Here is an 18,118-nt window from a genome sequence, read left to right as displayed (position 1 = left end):
TATCCCACAATCGAGACTGTTTTTAGGAATAACAATTCTTACCCTCGGTTGCCCTGATGTAAAATAAGGCTTACATATAGCATTGATTATTCTGCTGCTACACATAAGTGCTGAATCTTGTGTAAGCAGGGCCATGGAATAGGTCCCAGATCGAGCCCCAACATTCCAGTCCATTGATTCTGTAGTAAACTAATCAGGGGCCAATTTCATAGAGCTGCTTAAGCAAAACATTTGGTAAAGCATGAAAATAGCTCGCCTTTTTTACACATGTTACTGGCAAAAATTTCATGCCATATACATTGCTTGTGACTGGTATTTAGCTGTTGTTTACTTAGCATAACAATTGAGTGGAGTCTTGGCCAGTATTCTCATTTTACTAAGCATTGATTATTTTGCTTAAGCAGAGTTTTGTGCTTAAGCAGCTCTATGAAATTGGGCCCAGGCTTTACATGGGGTCAATCACACGACCCTAGTTCAAGAGTTTGGATGGTTACAATATCGGTATGTCAAGTGAAAAAAACATTGTCTCCTAAAATAGCACCTTTAGCCGCAAGGGAAATTGTCAAACATTGTTCGACAGTGAGGAAAATTGTTTACAGAAAAAAAAACTCTAGTAAAAACTTCATAATCAGTAAGCTTTCAGACTAAAATTATAACAATGATGTTATTTATCCTTAACAATCCAGGGGTCGATTTCACAAAGAGTTAGGACTCGTCTTATCTCGAGTTAGGACGAGTAACTCGTTCTAACTTAGGATTAATCTTAAGGTCTGCATGCTACAGTGCATGGTTGGGACTCGTCCTAAGTCCTAAGATTAGTCTTAAGTTAGGAAGAGTTTTGTGAAATCGACGGCTGTATGAAACCTCAAATATATTTATTAATTTTTTTGTGGTGTTTTTTCTTACAGTGAGCACAGCTCCCATTGAGAAGAAACCAGAAAAGCTGACCAAAAACAAGAAGAGGAGGTTGAAGCTGAAACAGAAGAAGCAGATTGCCCTGCTGGAAAAACAAGAGCAACAGCTGATGGAACTAGAGAAGGAGAGGCATTCAAGATTATCAGGTACAATAATCAGGATTAGAATCCCATGGGATTAACCAAGTTAATCTTAGAAGTAAGTGTTGTGAGTAAATCGGGGCCCAATTTCATAGAGCTGCTGAAGCAGAAAATATTGCTTAACCAGTTTTAATATGCTTTAACAAAAATTAGCAGGATACCAGTCACTATTTCGCTTACCAAAACTGGATAAGCAACCAAAGTACCATGTCATGCATACTGTTTATAACTGGTTCTCTTCTTGGCAGGAATTTGCTAAGCAGTTCAATAAAATTTAGGGGTGGAAATTATCGATTGGAAACAGGTCTCAACCACTTGCAATGTAGCCTCGGTATTTTGAAAAAGTCTTCTTGGCCCACCATCATTATTTTTATGTACTTTTTTGAGCTTCTTGAGAAATGGTTTCCTTTCAAAATTGTGTATCAAAGTCACACCAGAGAAAGACCAACCAAATTCCATGGAAACAGAAGGTCAGCACATCGGGGGCAGCAGCAGCAGCAGCGGCGGTAGCACCAACGGGAACCAGACGCCACTCAGCGAGACTGCCACCACACCAGGTAGTGAGTTTGCAACCACACCGAGCAGCGAGTACGCTACGACACCGGGCAGCGAGGCAGCCCCAGTGATGGTGGGGACAGAGACGGCCATGCAGGGTGTACAGGAGGAGCAAGGGAAGAATGAGAGACTTGGGGATGTGGACTCCACACACAGCCAAGAAGGTGGGTTGGATATTACAACTTTATTAACTGTATTAAAAGATCCTGGGTTCGAATGACACCCAAGTAATATGCCTGTGGTTTTTTGCGCACAACAATGCTGACAGACATTGGTGGATATGGGTAAAAACCCAAATGAATATTCTTTATCCCCGATGCAAATTTAACATCTATTAATAAAATAGAGGAGTTTGGGGGCAGGCTTTTGAGCAGGCTTGGAAGCGATGATGGAGGGATGCTGTGGTGGGGGGGGGGGGGATATTCGGAGGGAGTTGAGTAGGTTGGGATGGGGGAATGCAAGTGGGAATGCGAGTGGGGCTTTGGAAGGGGCTTGCTTACCTCTTTTTAAGGGTAAGGGTTTATATTCTTTCCCCAGACGAGATTTTACGACTCAATTAAAACAATAACATGTAAGATGTGTTTCTTAAAACATTTAACATTTGCTTGAAAAAAAAAATTGTGATTATGTTCAAATTCCAGTCTTGGGTCTTCCAATGTTCTATTGTAGTTAATTTTTGTATTGATCTTTTTGTTCGAAGCAGAAAACACAGAACCAACAACCAATGGCAACACACAAGAGACCAAAATCCTGATCAAGGACTCGGAAAGCTCTCCGTCCCCAACGACAGAAACTCAAGAGGAGTGCGTCCAGAGATTAAAACAGCAGCCCCTGCCAGAGGTGGACCCCATGGGAGACGGACCCTGGCTGCACCCCCCTCCAGAGAACTCCAATGAACTGTGTAATGGGTACGCCAATCAGGGTGGGGACATGTGCGGAGAGGAGAAAGTGAACAGCGACGGAGAGGTCCAGGAGAAGAAGAGCCTGAGCTTACAGAATGGGAGTACGAAACATGAAAAGATGAATGGAGAAGACGCTGAAGACAAAGGTGAGGGAGATAATACGATTTTATTTGGTCGCAATTCGAAAGGTAGTGCTGTACATGCCAGTCTCCTAGGGATAATACCAATACCTAAACTATTAAGGACTTTGAAGGTGGTAACCCTGTTTTAGGATAGTTGTTGATTTTGGTCGATAACCCAAATCGGTTCAGTTTAACCCTCACCTTAAAGTGGCTGTCCGGCCTTGTGATATGTGGCAATCTCTCATAACAAATAACAATGAAAACAAAAAACTTGTAAACTGTTACTGGTCTTAATTAAGTATTACTTTTTAAAAAAAAAGAGAGAATATTTTCTATCATCTTATAAGTGCAGGTATTTTCTTCGTTTAACCTAAAAAAAAATTTTGAAAGGTATCGTATTTTCCTGCGGATAAGACGCGTCTTATCTGACTTTTTGACCCCAAAAACATCGATGCGCCTTGTCTGCTGACGATTGATTTTTTTTTATGATCACTGCGTGAAATAAAAAATACCTTCATGTCCAGTTCAAATCAACGATCTTTGTGTGAAGAATCCTTACTCAATAATGCGGTCGAACAAGGCTATTCAGACACTGAGACCGTATTTTCGTTCGAACAATGCCGCAATCCCCCAGACGGTCCAATTATTCCAACAATGCTGCAACGTGTTTATTCCCCATGACAGTGCTTTCATTCCATTAATGCCGCAATGCGTCTAGCTTTCGGAACAGACGTCGTTTTTCTGTGTGGCCGTGTATTCGTTCCGAAAACGATTGACAGTCAATAACTTCATTTACACATCATTCACCCAACCGCTATTGTGTGGTAAACTTTGAGGGTTTTTATTGTAGAGAACAACGATCTCTGAAGTGTGCTTTAGGCTGAATATTTATTGCCTCTTTTTAGACGTTTGCTTTAAAAAGTATTATGAGAACATAGGATTATATTACTAGGATATGATTTGTATTTGCTTGTAATGCCAAATAAAATAATACAACACTAGCCTACAAAGATTAGGGAAGAATTTATTTTATTGAATTATTTTATTGCTTCAAAACTTCGGGTAGGAACGGTTGTTAAAATCATGGTTGCCCTTGCATGAAACTTGCCTGTAAAATCAACGATGTCCAAGTTCAGACTCGAAAATCTCTCAAAATGACACAGACAATTAGCCCCAAAACGCAACCGTTCCGAGGGCTATAACACGCAACACAAAAGCAAATATCACGCCTATAGTCGTTGTTACTGTGCGTGTGACAATAAATAAAAGAAAAATTGAACGCTAGAGGGCGTTTTGGAACGATACGCGAACCAGCAATAAACGCATTGAGACAAGACTCGACGTGCCTGGGCTAGACTGGGCCCCTGTCTTTATCCGCAAGGATAAAGACGGGTCCCCGCCGCTAGATCCAGTGATTCCCATTGGATACACTGAACGTGCAGTGACATTGATGCCCTAATAGTCACTGCTCTCAAGTCCGCAATGGAATTTGACTGCGTATATATACGTCAGGCTGTCTAGCTGGGCATGCACAGTCACGTGGGAATTTTGGCGCATTTCCAGGCAGCGCAAATGCGAGGGTGTAGCGCAACCCGTCGGCGAACATCGCTCAATACGGCGCCCACGTGTCTCCAACATCTGTTGTGCAATCTCGAGATTGAGCAGCGCAATGCACAGTGTACATTGCATACTAATGTGCATGCAGCGACATCCCGGCCGTACGATACATTACTACAAACACACGCTACGTTCGTCTGTCGTTGCAATGTATCTGTATCAGCAAGGATCCTCGTTGTGGGACGTCGGATGTCCAGGGAAGCATTGTGTTCACGTTGCAAATAAAATTAACTCCAGACAGTGCATGGACCATGGTTTCTGCCCGCTGATTGGGCCGAACTTTATGTTATTAACAATATACAGCGTTACGTCTTTGTGTCAAATTACGTCTTTGTGTCAATGCACCGACACCGGGTGGCGCCAGGTGTTCTTTTGTGTGCGGTTAAACGTGCGCCTTGTGCGGCGGTGCGCCTTGTCTGCTGGCGTTTGAATTTTTTTTCGTCATTTTAGCGTCCTGCGCCTTGTCTGCCGAGCGTCTTATCCGCAGGAAAATACGGTACCCAGTTTCCCTCATGGTTTTGTACTTGATATTTGAAATGAATAGTCATACCCCTTAAGGTTATTCCTCTGATGCCACTTCCTAGGTTGTATCATAAACAAAGATATTAGATATTGACAAAATAGAGAGACCACCAACATTGAAGCTAGATGGCTCAGTTGGGAGAGCGCTAGCTAGCTAGAATAAGGCTGGTTAAAAATAAATCTTAAAACTTAAAACTACTGGGATTCCAACAAGTTTTCATGAATTGGTCTTGATTTATCAGATGATCTCGTGAAGGACAGAAGTCCAGAGAAGTCAGCACAGGAGGAGAACAAACTTGTGGAGGATTCTACGGGGAAAGAGAAAGAGGTGGAGCTGACCAGCCTGGAGGAGGAGAAGATGAGGCAGAGTGTAGTACAGAAGGAGACGGTGGATGGAGAAGCGGAGGCGGAGGTGGAGCAAGGTGGAGGAGGAGAGGAGAGAGAAGGATGTGAGGGGGACTCAACAGGGTTAACACAAGGCGTTAATCTGGAGGGGGCTAATGAGGTCAACAATGAAACAAAAGGTAAGAGAAGGTTTTTTGCAAAACTATTTGTTGATAAATTATGGCGGTGACACTGCAACATTGTTAGCATGAGACTGACATTAAAACGTTAAGGTGTTTTTACATGTGTTATGCTCTGGGTATAGACGATGTGACCTCTGACGTCACACGAAAACCATAACATGATTCGCTATGACTGCGCAACTCAGTGCCCAGCGAAACATGACATATATAGTGTTTTGTCAACAGAGGGCGGTTTGAATGTAAACATAGGTCACATCGTCTATTATGGTCATATTTTTGTCAGATTGACGGGGGTTGCTGTTGAACATAAAGAGGACCAGAAGCACTGGTTCACAAATGTGTCAACAAGATGTGTCAAAAAAATGATTTCGGGAAGACAGCGAGGATAGTTTTTTTTTAAAGATCCTCTCTGTATGGCAAAGGTCTTGATTGCTTTAACCATTTCCTTCTTACAGGTGAAATGAGTTGACTGCACTCATACCTCCTCCTTCTTACCATAAGCAACTTTAGTCGACGAAGCTTTCACACAAAAAGCATTGAAGACTGACATATTTTGTAAAAAAGTTGTAGTTTTGCCCAAGTGTACTGTTATTGGAAAGAGAAAGATCAGATCTTTTGAAGGTGGTAAAATAAAATGGGGTTCCTGGTATGCAATCCTCTAAAAGTTTATTGGAAAGAGCGGAAATGACAAACACCTACCAATGCAAACCAACTCAGTAACAAAGAGTGTTAAAGTTCTAGTGTCACTCGCTCCTCCTCTGAAAACGCGCTTTGTTGAACCTTGTTTTAATCGAAATCACTATGGCAGGCGTGCACCCAACATATGGAATAGACTGCCTCATTATATTCCAAATGCAGCTTCTTTTTTTTGTCCTATAAGCACGCTCTGAAGATACATTTTTTTCGTCAAGTTTTTTGGTAATATTGTTTTGTTTTGTGGTTCGTGAATTCTCTAATTTAACTGAATCTTATTGACTTTTATCGTGTATTTTATCGTCGATAACTATTGTTGTACCAATGTTTTTAAGAGGTTGTTAATGTATTTTAATCTATGTTTGTTTTAATTGATTACCAGTATTTGTAATAAATCTTTTAAGTGCATTGAGATTATTTGTTGATGTAATGTACTTTATAAAATTAAATATTGTTGTTATTATTTTAAATAGGCGTTGACTATTCAGCAACTCATGGTTTCATTAAATTGTTTCTTTCCACAGGTGCTCAAGATATATTAGGTATTAACGGTGGTGAACTAAGAGTGAAGCTTGCTGATTTGGGAAATGCTTGTTGGACGGTAAGTGCAAAGACCACCGACAATTGTAATACCTGGGCCCAAGGAGTGCTTCGGAATATACTGCTTAAAGCTTAGCAAGATATCAGTCACAAAATGATAAAGATGATGTTTGGTATTTAGATATTGTATACCTTATAATGGGAAGCATAATTTTGTTGTACTTCTGAGAACACATCTGAGATACAAGCCTCTTGTTAAAGGGAAGGTACACGTTTGGTAATTGTCAAAGACCAGTCTTCTCACTTGGTGTATCCCATCATGTGCATAAAATAACAAGCCTGTGAAAATTTGGGCTTAATCGGTCATCGAAGTTGCGAGAAAATGATGAAAGAAAAACCACCCTTGTTGGACGAATTTGTGTGCTTTCAGATAGAAATAAAAGACTTCTAGCTAGAAGTCTTTTTTTATTTTAGTAAGAAATTACCTCTTGCTCAAAAACTACATTACTCCAGAGGGAGTCGTTTTCCCACAAAAGTTTATACTACCAACAGCTCTCCAATGCTCGTTACCAAGTCAGTTTTTAAGTTAATACTTGTTTTAAGTAATTACCAAACGTGTACCTTCCCTTTATAAACAAGTTTCCTTGCAAGAGATCTGTTTGCAATTTTTAGACTATATTTCCCTCTGCCTGACCATAGTCAGCAGAGAGCAAAAGGAAGGAACCCATTTTTTTAAAACTACGGCAGCCTACAGTATGATATCATGTGGTGAATGAGTCTAAATGATACAAGGTCAACCCTTCATCCTACTGTCAGACCACTCAGTATTTTCCACTAAGTTTGAACACATTTGCACAGTTGAGCCGCCGTCAAATTCCATGCATCTGAATGGGTGCACATGTTTGTTGAACTCCTGAAGAAAATGTGGCAATGAGAAGGATTGTTAATAACAAGTTATGACTTGTCCTTAGTTTGATGTGCTTTCTCCAGAGCATATTGATCAAAGCGTCAAGTTGAAACCAATGGTTCTTTACAGAACCGCGCCAATTAGTTTTCCCTTACATTGTACATGTACAAATGGTATGGAAATAAACCTGAAACCTGAACTCATTTAGAGATAGTCATTACATGGTGTTACCGCAAACCTTTCTTTATGGTATTTCCACCATGCAAAGTTTTAAATCCTACTTAATGTGATGTTATTTCTTGATGTTAACAGAACCATCATTTTACTGAGGACATTCAAACGAGGCAATATCGAGCTCTAGAAGTAATCATTGGAGCTAGTTATGATACGCCTAGTGATATATGGAGCACTGCTTGCATGGTAAGCCACTAACTATAGATTCTGTTCCCAGTAAGTTTAGAGTTTCGGCACAGTGAAAGTATTGGAGTGGAAGTCTCTATTGGTAGTTTGGTGAGGAAATACGTGAACATTTTGAACGATGAAGGGTTATGTGGGTTAAGAAGACCTTGAGGTTGAGCATGGAAGGATTATTGGGGTGGGGAGGTTGTGCAGGGAGGGTGCGCGGTGAGGTTGTGTGGGGAGGTTATGCACAAATATTGGGGGGAGGAAGTGTGGTGCGAAGGTTATTTTGGGAGGTTGTTATTTTGGGGGGGAGGTTATGTGGGGAATATTGTGTGGGAGGTTTTGTTGGAAGTTGTGTGGTAGGTTACATGCATATTGTTGGGCAGATTTGTAAAAAGTTTATGCATAGAGGTTTGAACAGATGTATCATAAAGGTAAACTCAATCAAGGAGTGGCAGTTTATCACCAGATTTAGCGAAAGGTCCTTAGAGTAACAAGGATATATAATAAGGATACCATAACCTTTTTTTGATTGAACATTTCTGTCATTGTCCATCAGGCATTTGAGTTGGCATGTGGTGACTACCTGTTTGAACCACACTCTGGTGAAACCTACAGTAGGGATGAAGGTAAGTCAATAGGAAGACTTTTGGGACACTAGGTGGCAGCAGACAGGCCCCGATAACGAGAACGAAAACGAGAACGATACAAATGCACGCTCGCGATTGGTTGAATTGCTCCACGCAGAATACGCCCACGCTCATTCAACCAATCGAGGGCGTGCATTTTTATCGTTATCATTGTCGTTCTCGTTATCGGGGCCTGTGTGATTGGGCCTTTAAGGCCGAGTCGCACTGCAGCGATAACCAAATCGATAACGATCGCGACTCAAAGAGAACACATTCTATTGGTTGAATTGCTCCACGCACAATACGCACACGCTGATTCAACCAATAGAATGCGGTCTCTGTGCTTTGTTATCGTTTTCGTTATCGCTGCAGTATGACTTGGCCTTTACTGGCTAAATATGCTGTTCTTAGAAAGTGTGCAAAGAACTATATATTGTATATAGAAATAGAACCCGAAGAACGTTGAACTCAACTCACCGTGTGTCGTGTTATGGCACCATGTGACACGCTTGTATGGCAAATCCATCGCACTTAGCGTTCTCTGGGCTCTATTTCTATGAAATTATAGCAGAGCTACCATGATGCAGAAACGGCTTGAGTGCCGTGCACTTAACAACTTGGAACTCGAGCTGTGGTGTTTTTTTGTTGATCACCAGAGTGTGGGTTCGAGTCCTGGTCTTAACACTTGTGCCCTTTTAAGCAAGCCATTTAACCCTTATTGCTTAGGTACTCCCTCAACCTCTATGGGACTTAGGTTGCAAAAGGACTAGAAAATGGAGCAGAACACGAGATGGTGGCATCATCATGGCTATTATTATTGTCATGTCTAGATTGCTAATTTGCCCTGCAATTTGAAGTAGTGTAGGTGCACCCATGTTTGTTTACAAATCATGGTGTGTTATACATTGACTAGAGCTCTAACTTGCACTGTATTTTGACTTGGTATATCACCTCTGATTCTTCTCAGAAACACCCCCATTTTGTCAAGAACAGATTGTTAACTGGTTGTCTCATGTGACACTGTGTGTTTATTTATCACTTAAAGGCAGTGGACACTATTGGTAGTTACTCAAAATAATTATTAGCATAAAACCTTTCTTGGTGACGAGTGATGGGGAGAGGTTGATGGTATAAAACACTGTGAGAAACAGCTCCCTCTGAAGTGCCATAGTTTTCAAGAAAGAAGTGATTTTCCACGAATTTGATTTCGAGACCTCAGATTTAGAACTTGAGGTCTCGAAATCAACTGTCTATACGCACACAACTTCGTGTGACAAGGGTTATTTTTCTTTCATTATTATCTCGCAACTTTGATGACTGTTTGAGCTCAAATTTTCACAGGTTTGTTATGTTATGCATATGTTGAGATACAGCAAGTGAGAAGACTGTTCTTTGACAATTACCAATAGTGTCCAGTGTCTTGAATACATCGGGGTGAAAGGATTTTGAGTTACAGTTATTTGGTTAACTCTTTTAGTTTCAGACATGTGCCATTGGCTTATTGTGCCCGTTGTATTGACTTGTTCTTTCTGAATTTGTGTTTTGTTCTTTTTTTTATATGCCTACTGAAAGATTATTTTCTTGTGAAACTTTCTAAGTTTTTGTTTTGTTTTAAGCTCATTGTTATTCTTCCCTTATGATTGCTTACTTAAATTTAAACACTATTGTTGTAAATTTACTTGCCATTCGGCTAATGCTGTGATTTGTAACTTTGGATAATAAACCATAATAAACCATTGACTAATGAATGAATGAATGAATGAATGAATGAATGAATGAAGGGATGAATAAATAATAGCAACAATACAAAGCTTCAAATCTTACCTAAAATAGTTACTTACAACAATACAATTTAAATACAATTTTAAGAATTAAGCGATGAATGAATTTAAGTGATGTATGTTATTTTGAAGCTTTGCTGTTTTGTGGCAATATGGAAGAGGTTTTAACAATTATTTTCTTTGTACTATCCTGCCCTATAGACCACATAGCCCATGTGAGTGAGCTCCTGGGAACTATACCCAAACACATTGCCCTAGGTGGGAAGTTCTCCAGGGAATTCTTCAACAGGAAAGGTGAGATGCTCATTTTTCCTCAGGGGAATTATCACCATTGATTACCATTGCAGTTCTGAGATCGGCAAACTTGTTGAAATTATAGTCGGATCAGGTTCCATTGCATGGTGTAAAGTTACAGTTGCCATTTTCCTGGCCTAGATGTTTCAAATCTTTAGTTTAAAGGATGTGTGTACTTTTTGTAAGACAAAACACAGTGTCCACAGATTAACATTATACTTACACCGTTTGAAGATAATGATAGTAGAAAATCTACCTTAAAATATTAGTTGCTGAGGTGCTGTAGTTTTTGAGAAATGAGTAAAACAATGTCATGAAAAAACGTTTTTACATGCTAAAATAATTTTCGTCTCATGATCACTGAGACGAAATTTATGTTCATGACACTGTTTAAAGGAACACGTTGCCTTGGATCGGACGAGTTGGTCTATAAAAAGCGTTTGAAACCGTTTGTTATGAAATGTATATGGTTAGAAAGATGTTTTAAAAGTAGAATATAATGATCCACACAAGTATCTCTCAAAATTGCACGGTTTTCTTTTTACGTCGCGAACTATCACGGTCGGCCATTTATGGGGGTCAAAATTTTGACTCCCATAAATGGCCGACCGTGTTATTGGACGAGGTAAAAAGAAAACCACGCAATTTCGAGGCATATTTGTGTAGATCATTGTATTCTACTTTTACATCATCTTTCTAACCATATGCATTTTATAATAAACGGTCACAAAACGCTTTTCAAAGACCAACTCGACCGATCCAAGGCAACGTGTTCCTTTAAGTCATTTTCCAAAAACTACAGCTGCTCAGCAAGTAATATTTTCAGGGAAGCTTTCTACTATCATTATCTTCAAACTGTAAGTTTAGTGTAAATCTGTAGACATTGTGTTTTGTTGTTCTACAAAAAGTACATTGACCCTTTAAAGGTATTATACAGGGTTGGTAGAGCTGACAAATTAGTCGTTGACAGTGTTCATGGTTTGTGTGATCAACAATATACATGAAATGACAAACCTGTAAATAAAATTTGGGCTTAATCTTTTGTCTGAGTCGGGAGACTATAGTGAAAAACCATACACATTTCTCAGCATGTAAACACATTGTCTTTAATTTTGGTTGTAACAACTGAAATCAGCTGTTGCATTTTTGATGGGTTTTCAGATAGAGTTTTCTTGAATATGAATTTATTTCATAGCAAAATTAACATTAATTGCAAAATTAACATTGATTAATTCCTTTTTTAAAAATGATTAAGTGTTGATGCAGATAAAACAGGCTGAAATAGGAATGAATCTGAAATAAGAAAATTTGTCCTAATTGTCCTTCCACTTGTCTTGATTTTAGGCGAGCTTCGTCACATCACCAAACTGAAGCCATGGAGTCTCTTCTACGTCCTGACTGAGAAGTACGACTGGTCTCACCAAGAGGCCCAAGACTTTGCGTCCTTCTTGGAGCCCATGCTAGAGTTTGATCCCAGTAAGCGGGCCACGGCTGCCATGTGCCTCAAACATCCGTGGTTGAAGCAGTCGTGACGACGGGTCATGACGACGTGCAACGATGCGCGTAGCGATATCGCAACTTGGGCCGGTGTGTGTACAGAATGAGACGAAAGGTCTTAATGTTCTTCCTTCTTAAAAATTGCAAACTGGGCCCCATTCCATGTAGCTGGAAAATCACTAAAGAGAAGCTAAGCACAACAAAATTATGCTTACCAAAATAAGGTTACCAGCCAAAATACCATGTCGCATGTATTGTCTGTGACTGGTATTCGGCCCCTTTCATACTTAGCAGAAATTTTTAAGCAATATTTTCTGCTGAAGCAGCTTTATGAAATGGGGATTATTTCATAAAGCTGTAGAAAATAATGTTTAGCAATTTTTTATTTTGGCTAAGCAGAAACGAGCAGGGAGACATTCTCAAACCACATGGGTGTTTTGACTGGTACATGTAACACATTTCTGCAATCTTCGGTGCTTGGCAGCTTCATGGAATTTGGCCCTCATTTATTTAACTTAAAATAAAAGTACTATAGGATGAGTGTAAATGGCTGGTTACATACATTTGTTTAAATTTTAAATCATCGACCAATTCTATGCTTACAGGAGGAGTAGCCCAAATTTGTGTCTATAAGTTTGTTTTAGGCGCAAATAGAGCTACATTTTGCAGGGAAAATACACTTTTGAATGACATTTTCTCAACGTGTCATGAGAATTTTGATGCTTTTAAACCGGTAATATATTTATAATTACGAACCGTGATGTTGTGATTACAGTAAATTATGTTTATGATATGGAGTCCAGGGCATAAAAGACCGACCATAATTTTTGTGGGGGGCAACCCTGGGGGATAGAGTAGAGTGAAAAGGGCTTAAATCCTTTCAACTATGATGAGTCTTATACACACATTTTCCTTTTAGGCAGCAGGCACTATTTTGCTGTAGCCAGAATTGACAGCTGTGGCTGTTGCTATGGGCCTTCTATGCTTTTTGCAATGTACATGTGACAGCCAAGCCGTAGACGGTACATGTATTTTGAACATGGCTTAAGCCCCTAACCCTACGATCAGGGACCAGGGCCCAATTTCATAGAGCTGCTTAAGCAAAAATTTTTGCTTAAGCAAAAAATTCATTGCTTAGTAAAATCAGATAACCGGCCAAGACTCAACTCAACTGTAATGCTAAGTAAACAACAGCTTAATACTAGTCATAAGCAATGTATATGGCAGGAAATTTTGGACAGTAACATGTGTAAAATAAGCAAGCTATTTTCGTGCTTAAGCAAATTTTTTGCTTAAGCAGCTCTATGAAATTGGCCCCTGTTCATAGATGTACTAAAGAACGAAGGTTAGCTAAGCACAAATCAAGGTGCTTACCATAAAAATGGTTGCAATAAAAAAAACCATGTCATAATGTACTGTTTGCAACCGCTTTATCTGCTTATTTTTGGTTGCGGGTACAAGCATGTGTAAGTCTCTTTTAGTAGGAGTGTTGGCTCTTAAAACAGCTGGTGTGGTCTTGACGCTTCAAACAAGGTACTCTGCTCATCTTTAGGCAAAATGTTAAATCACAATTGAAATTGCATGGGCCCAGTTGTCCACCTGAACACTATGAATGTATTCATTACAAAGTTTCATAGTTTTTTTGTTTACCAAGTGCTGGAATAATGTTGTCAGACTTAATTGCATAAATAACTTTATTTATATTAAGTGTTAAAGGCAGTGGACACTATTGGTTATTACTCAAAATAATTATTAGCATAAAACCTTACTTAGTAATGAGTAATGGGGAAAGGTTGGGGGTATAAAGCATTGTGAGAAACGGCTCCCTCTGAAGTGACATAGTTTTCGAGAAAGAAGTAATCTTCCACGAATTTGCTTTCGAGACCTCAGAATTAGAAATTGAGGTCGTGAAGTCAAGCATCTGAAAGCACACAACTTTGTGTGACAAGGGTGTTTTTTTCTTTCATTATTATCTCGCAACTTTGACGACCAATTGAGCTCAAATTTCCACAGAGTTGTTAGTTTATGCATATGTTGAGATACACCAAGTGAGAAGACTGGTCTTTGACAATTACCAAAGGTGTCCAGTGTCTTTAATTTGCCATGTTTGTCAGAAAATCCCTGACAACCTGTAAAACACGCTTGATTTAAGAATGGAATTCCCCGCTTCTCTTAGCGCTGATTCTTTGCTGATTGTATGCACAGCCATGAAATTCGGCCCAGTGCTTATTATCACACGTCAAATTAGCGGACAAACCGAAATCAAAGACCAAGTCTTAGGTAATTTTTTCGTAATCTGTATGAAAATTGTCTTCAACATTTCAATAATTTGTACGTAATCCTTATAGTGAAGCAATAATTTTAGAAATCTGAATCAGACGAAAACGCTTCAGGCTGTTGGTTATTTTTTCCTTCTACATGCAATTCTCCTTGTAATGTATATAGGTATATTTATTAACAGCAAAAGTTTTAGTGTTTGCTGTCCTGTAAATTTCAACGATATTCCACACTGGTGTTGTACATCAAAAATACTGTACATTTTTTCTCAATTTTTGATATTTGATAGTTAGAAGTATTGTTAAGTTGTGTGTTTATAACTATTGTTAGAAAAAAGACCCAATGTCTGTAGTGACAATAAAACCCACAGTCAAATAAAAATATAATTCATCAGATATTTCCGAGATATATTTATACTACGTTTCTCTGTCATTTAAAAGTAACAATATTTAGTTGGTATTCAAATTCAAATCTTGCATCTGTAATCTGAGTCATACGGTGTGCAGATTTGTGAGAAATCAATCAGTAAAGTGTTTTTATTGTTAAATGAGTTGACATGGATGTAGCTGTTTCAAACTTCTAAACAATCAAAATGACCTAGACCCAATATCATAGAGCTGCTTAAGGGCAGTCTTTGTACTTACTGCTTTGCTCGGTTCCCATAGCTCTGCTAATCAACCATAAGTACACTAAAAGGCATGCAAACCTTCCGGTGCTTTACTTTTATGAAAATGAATGATGTAACAAAGTAAATTCATTGTGAACACACAATCTGGTAACATGCACATTGTCACACTATGAGGCTTTTGAGACATGGGACCAGTGTAGCAAGCTGCCAAATTATGCTTGCTACCATTATGCAGCGCTATGAAGATACTAAGGTAGTATTAATGTAAAAATTAGGTTTGGACCGTAGCGGAGTCCCATAGGTTTATGACAAGGTAACAGACTTTCCGCTTCTTATGTCTGCTCACTGCTTTTCACCCCACAGTATTTTTGTCCATGTGGCTGTCTCTCTTACACCATGGAGGTAGTTACACTTACATTTTTACTTGGGTGCTGTGTTGTCATTTATCTTTTGAGAAAGACTCTGCTAACATCAAACTTTTTGTAAATTTATTGACTTCTATGAGGCAAAGTAAAGGCAAAATAATTTACGGGCAAATATCCAGTTCACAGAGAATAATTTTCTATAAAATTATGCTTACAAGAATAAGGTTACCAGCCAAAATATCATTCCACTTCTGCAATATGTGACTGGTATCCTGCTCAGTTTTGCTTAGCACCACTTGCTGCTAAATCAGTTGTATGAAAACTGTTCAGGGCACAATTTTGTTTATCTTCTTAAGAAGAAAATAGTGCTCAAAAGTTTTCACCTGAGCAAAAATTATACAGGAAACCAGTCAAAAATGGTATGTGTATGCACAATAGCCCAAGTGGATGTCCAGCGTCCACAGGACTATGTGTGAAATGCCGAGCCTAAAACAACACCGGCCCAACCATCATGGCGCGCTGATTTTGAAGCAATGTGGAACACATCTATAAAACATGGCACAGTTACATGTTATCAAGCAGAATGTCATCTATCTTGGCCACTTTACTGTGTTTTTTTAAATGCACAAAGATTCTCAAGATGCAATGCTGTGTTTTTGCTTAACTATTTTGTTGTGTTTTAACAGCTCTATAAAAACTATGTAATAGCGTTCATCTTGGCAGCTTTGCTTTTTAATTGCACATAGTTTCCCAAGATGCTTTGAAGTGTTTTTTTTCTAGGCTATGTGTTTTTGCTTGAACAGCTCCTTAAACAGCTCCTTATATAGCTGTATGAAATTGAGATCAGGGGTAAGAGTTTAAGTAGAGAAGACATGGGCAGTCCTGTCCGATCTATTAAGATTTTTTCTTTCTTTTTCTGATGCTTTTTTGAAAACTGACAAAGTTGTATTCCTGAAATAAGAAGCAATTGTGACTACAAACAACAATTTTGTGTACGGCTTATTTATTGCTAGCCTATGTCATACACAGATAAACACTAAATAGTTTACATCTCTGACTATGAGCTAGTCTCAAGTCGAGGCACTCTACACCATCGCGACCTCGTCTTTTTTCATGTTGGCGGTAGTGGTTCCATGTGTGATGTATACATTATGGTTTTCGCAAGTGCCTTGACTGAAGGCTAATTATTAATTTGCATCACATGAACGAATTACCTTAAAGGGGCTGGCTCATAGCGTTTTCTCACAAAAATTCAGTGCATCAATTGAAAGGTTTGACCTCATTGCAATGACCTTTTGCAATGATCACTGCAATTTAGCTTTTTCATTTGTTTTCTCAGAAGTGGGAATATTTGCCTATTGTATCCTGTAAAGCACACAAACCTAAGTGCAAAAGTGCAGGATTTGATGCTCATCTGAGCCATGATATTGTGCACCTGAGACTGATTTTAGAGAGATGCTTAAGCACCAAAAAAGAAGAAGTCAAAAACAACACAATTATGCTCACCAGAAAAGGGAAACTTAGCCAAAATACAATGTCGCATGTACAATGTGTGACTGGTATCCTGCGAAAGCACCAAATTTGTAAGCAAAATTGTCTGCTTAAGCAGCTCTACTGAATTTTGCCCTTGTTGCAGTGTCACCGGAGTGTGGGTTTGAATCCTGGTTCTGACACTTAACTAAAATTGCTTCTCACCACCTAGGAGTAAATGGGTACGTGCGAGTGTAGAGATGATTGATATGAATTGTAAGCAACCTGTGCTACCAATCAGCTGCTGGTGCTGCATACTCCTAAGGAGTTGAGATGGTTTTTATAGGGGTGCATTCACAGGGGTAAATATAAGCGTCCTGAGAAATATCATGGCTCAGATGAGCATCGGATTCTGCATTTCAGCACTTAGGTTTGTGTGGATTACAGGGTAAGGAGTTTAAATGGTTGATAGGGGATGCATTTACAGAGGGGTAAATATATTACTGTATGTTATTAGCATCATCAGCATCTTATTCTTGGATTTTGCCCTTTAAAAATCTGTTTTTGTTCTTAATAGGCAATATTTTCCAACAAGTTATCAACATGTTATGAAAACAATTTGTATTTTTCTTTGGAATCCTTTGTCGTCAAAAGGAACTTTGGACTAAAGTTATGTCACCCAAGGGTACCCTGAATGAGTACCTCCTTTGAAATTCGCAATGGGAGAGGATGGCATTCGATTGGGGTAGAAGTATACCCCAATTGGAGTTAGATGAGTCTTAAATACGCCCCCCCCCCCGTAAAATATCTCTTAATGATATGGTATTTTTTTAGTCAGCTGGTTTGAGATTTTTTCTCAGTAATTTGGATATGCAACAAATAAATTACAATGTAATGAATGTGAACTACATTTTTTGTAATAATATGCAGAAAATGATGATAATATTATAGATGACAGTACTTGAATGACGTATTATAAAGAGCGCCCTCTTTGGCGGTCAGTTCTGTTCTGTATATGAAAACTTAAATAATATGAACAATGTTGATGTTGAGAATTTAAATGCAAATAAACCATAACGTCACCATAGTAGTTATAATCATTGCGTCGTGTTTGTTTGACCTTAAATTTAACCTTTTGCATTATTGTTATTATTAATTTTATTTATTACACTAAAAAAAACTAAACCACAATACATAACAAATTTACTCCTAAACCATGCAAATAAAAGTTCATGATGTTTTTACTCGAATAGCATAATAAACAAAAAAACTGAGGCTGATAACTATAATTTCCTTATTGAAAAGACTGCTGCCATGCCCTTTTCTTTCTTGTCA

General features: G+C 38.8%; 1 protein-coding gene across 4 annotated transcripts in view; it reads left to right on the top strand.

The window, feature by feature from the left end:
- LOC139951585 (SRSF protein kinase 3-like) overlaps positions 1 to 17,885 on the top strand; it is a 68,739-nt gene extending 50,854 nt beyond the window's left edge. For all 4 annotated transcript variants that reach the window (XM_071950548.1, XM_071950556.1, XM_071950565.1 and 1 more), the window contains 9 exons: positions 909 to 1,061; positions 1,484 to 1,774; positions 2,314 to 2,658; positions 5,016 to 5,297; positions 6,518 to 6,594; positions 7,753 to 7,860; positions 8,402 to 8,471; positions 10,454 to 10,546; positions 11,891 to 17,885. In XM_071950548.1, coding sequence (XP_071806649.1) covers positions 909 to 1,061; positions 1,484 to 1,774; positions 2,314 to 2,658; positions 5,016 to 5,297; positions 6,518 to 6,594; positions 7,753 to 7,860; positions 8,402 to 8,471; positions 10,454 to 10,546; positions 11,891 to 12,078 — 1,607 coding nt within the window. In that variant the 3' untranslated portion in view covers positions 12,079 to 17,885. The remainder of the gene's footprint in view (positions 1 to 908; positions 1,062 to 1,483; positions 1,775 to 2,313; positions 2,659 to 5,015; positions 5,298 to 6,517; positions 6,595 to 7,752; positions 7,861 to 8,401; positions 8,472 to 10,453; positions 10,547 to 11,890) is intronic.
- Positions 17,886 to 18,118: the final 233 nt, after the last annotated feature.

Source organism: Asterias amurensis, chromosome 2, assembly GCF_032118995.1.
Source record: "Asterias amurensis chromosome 2, ASM3211899v1".
In the NCBI taxonomy this organism is placed as follows: Eukaryota; Metazoa; Echinodermata; class Asteroidea; order Forcipulatida; family Asteriidae; genus Asterias; species Asterias amurensis.
This window is presented reverse-complemented; position numbering and strand designations above follow the sequence as displayed.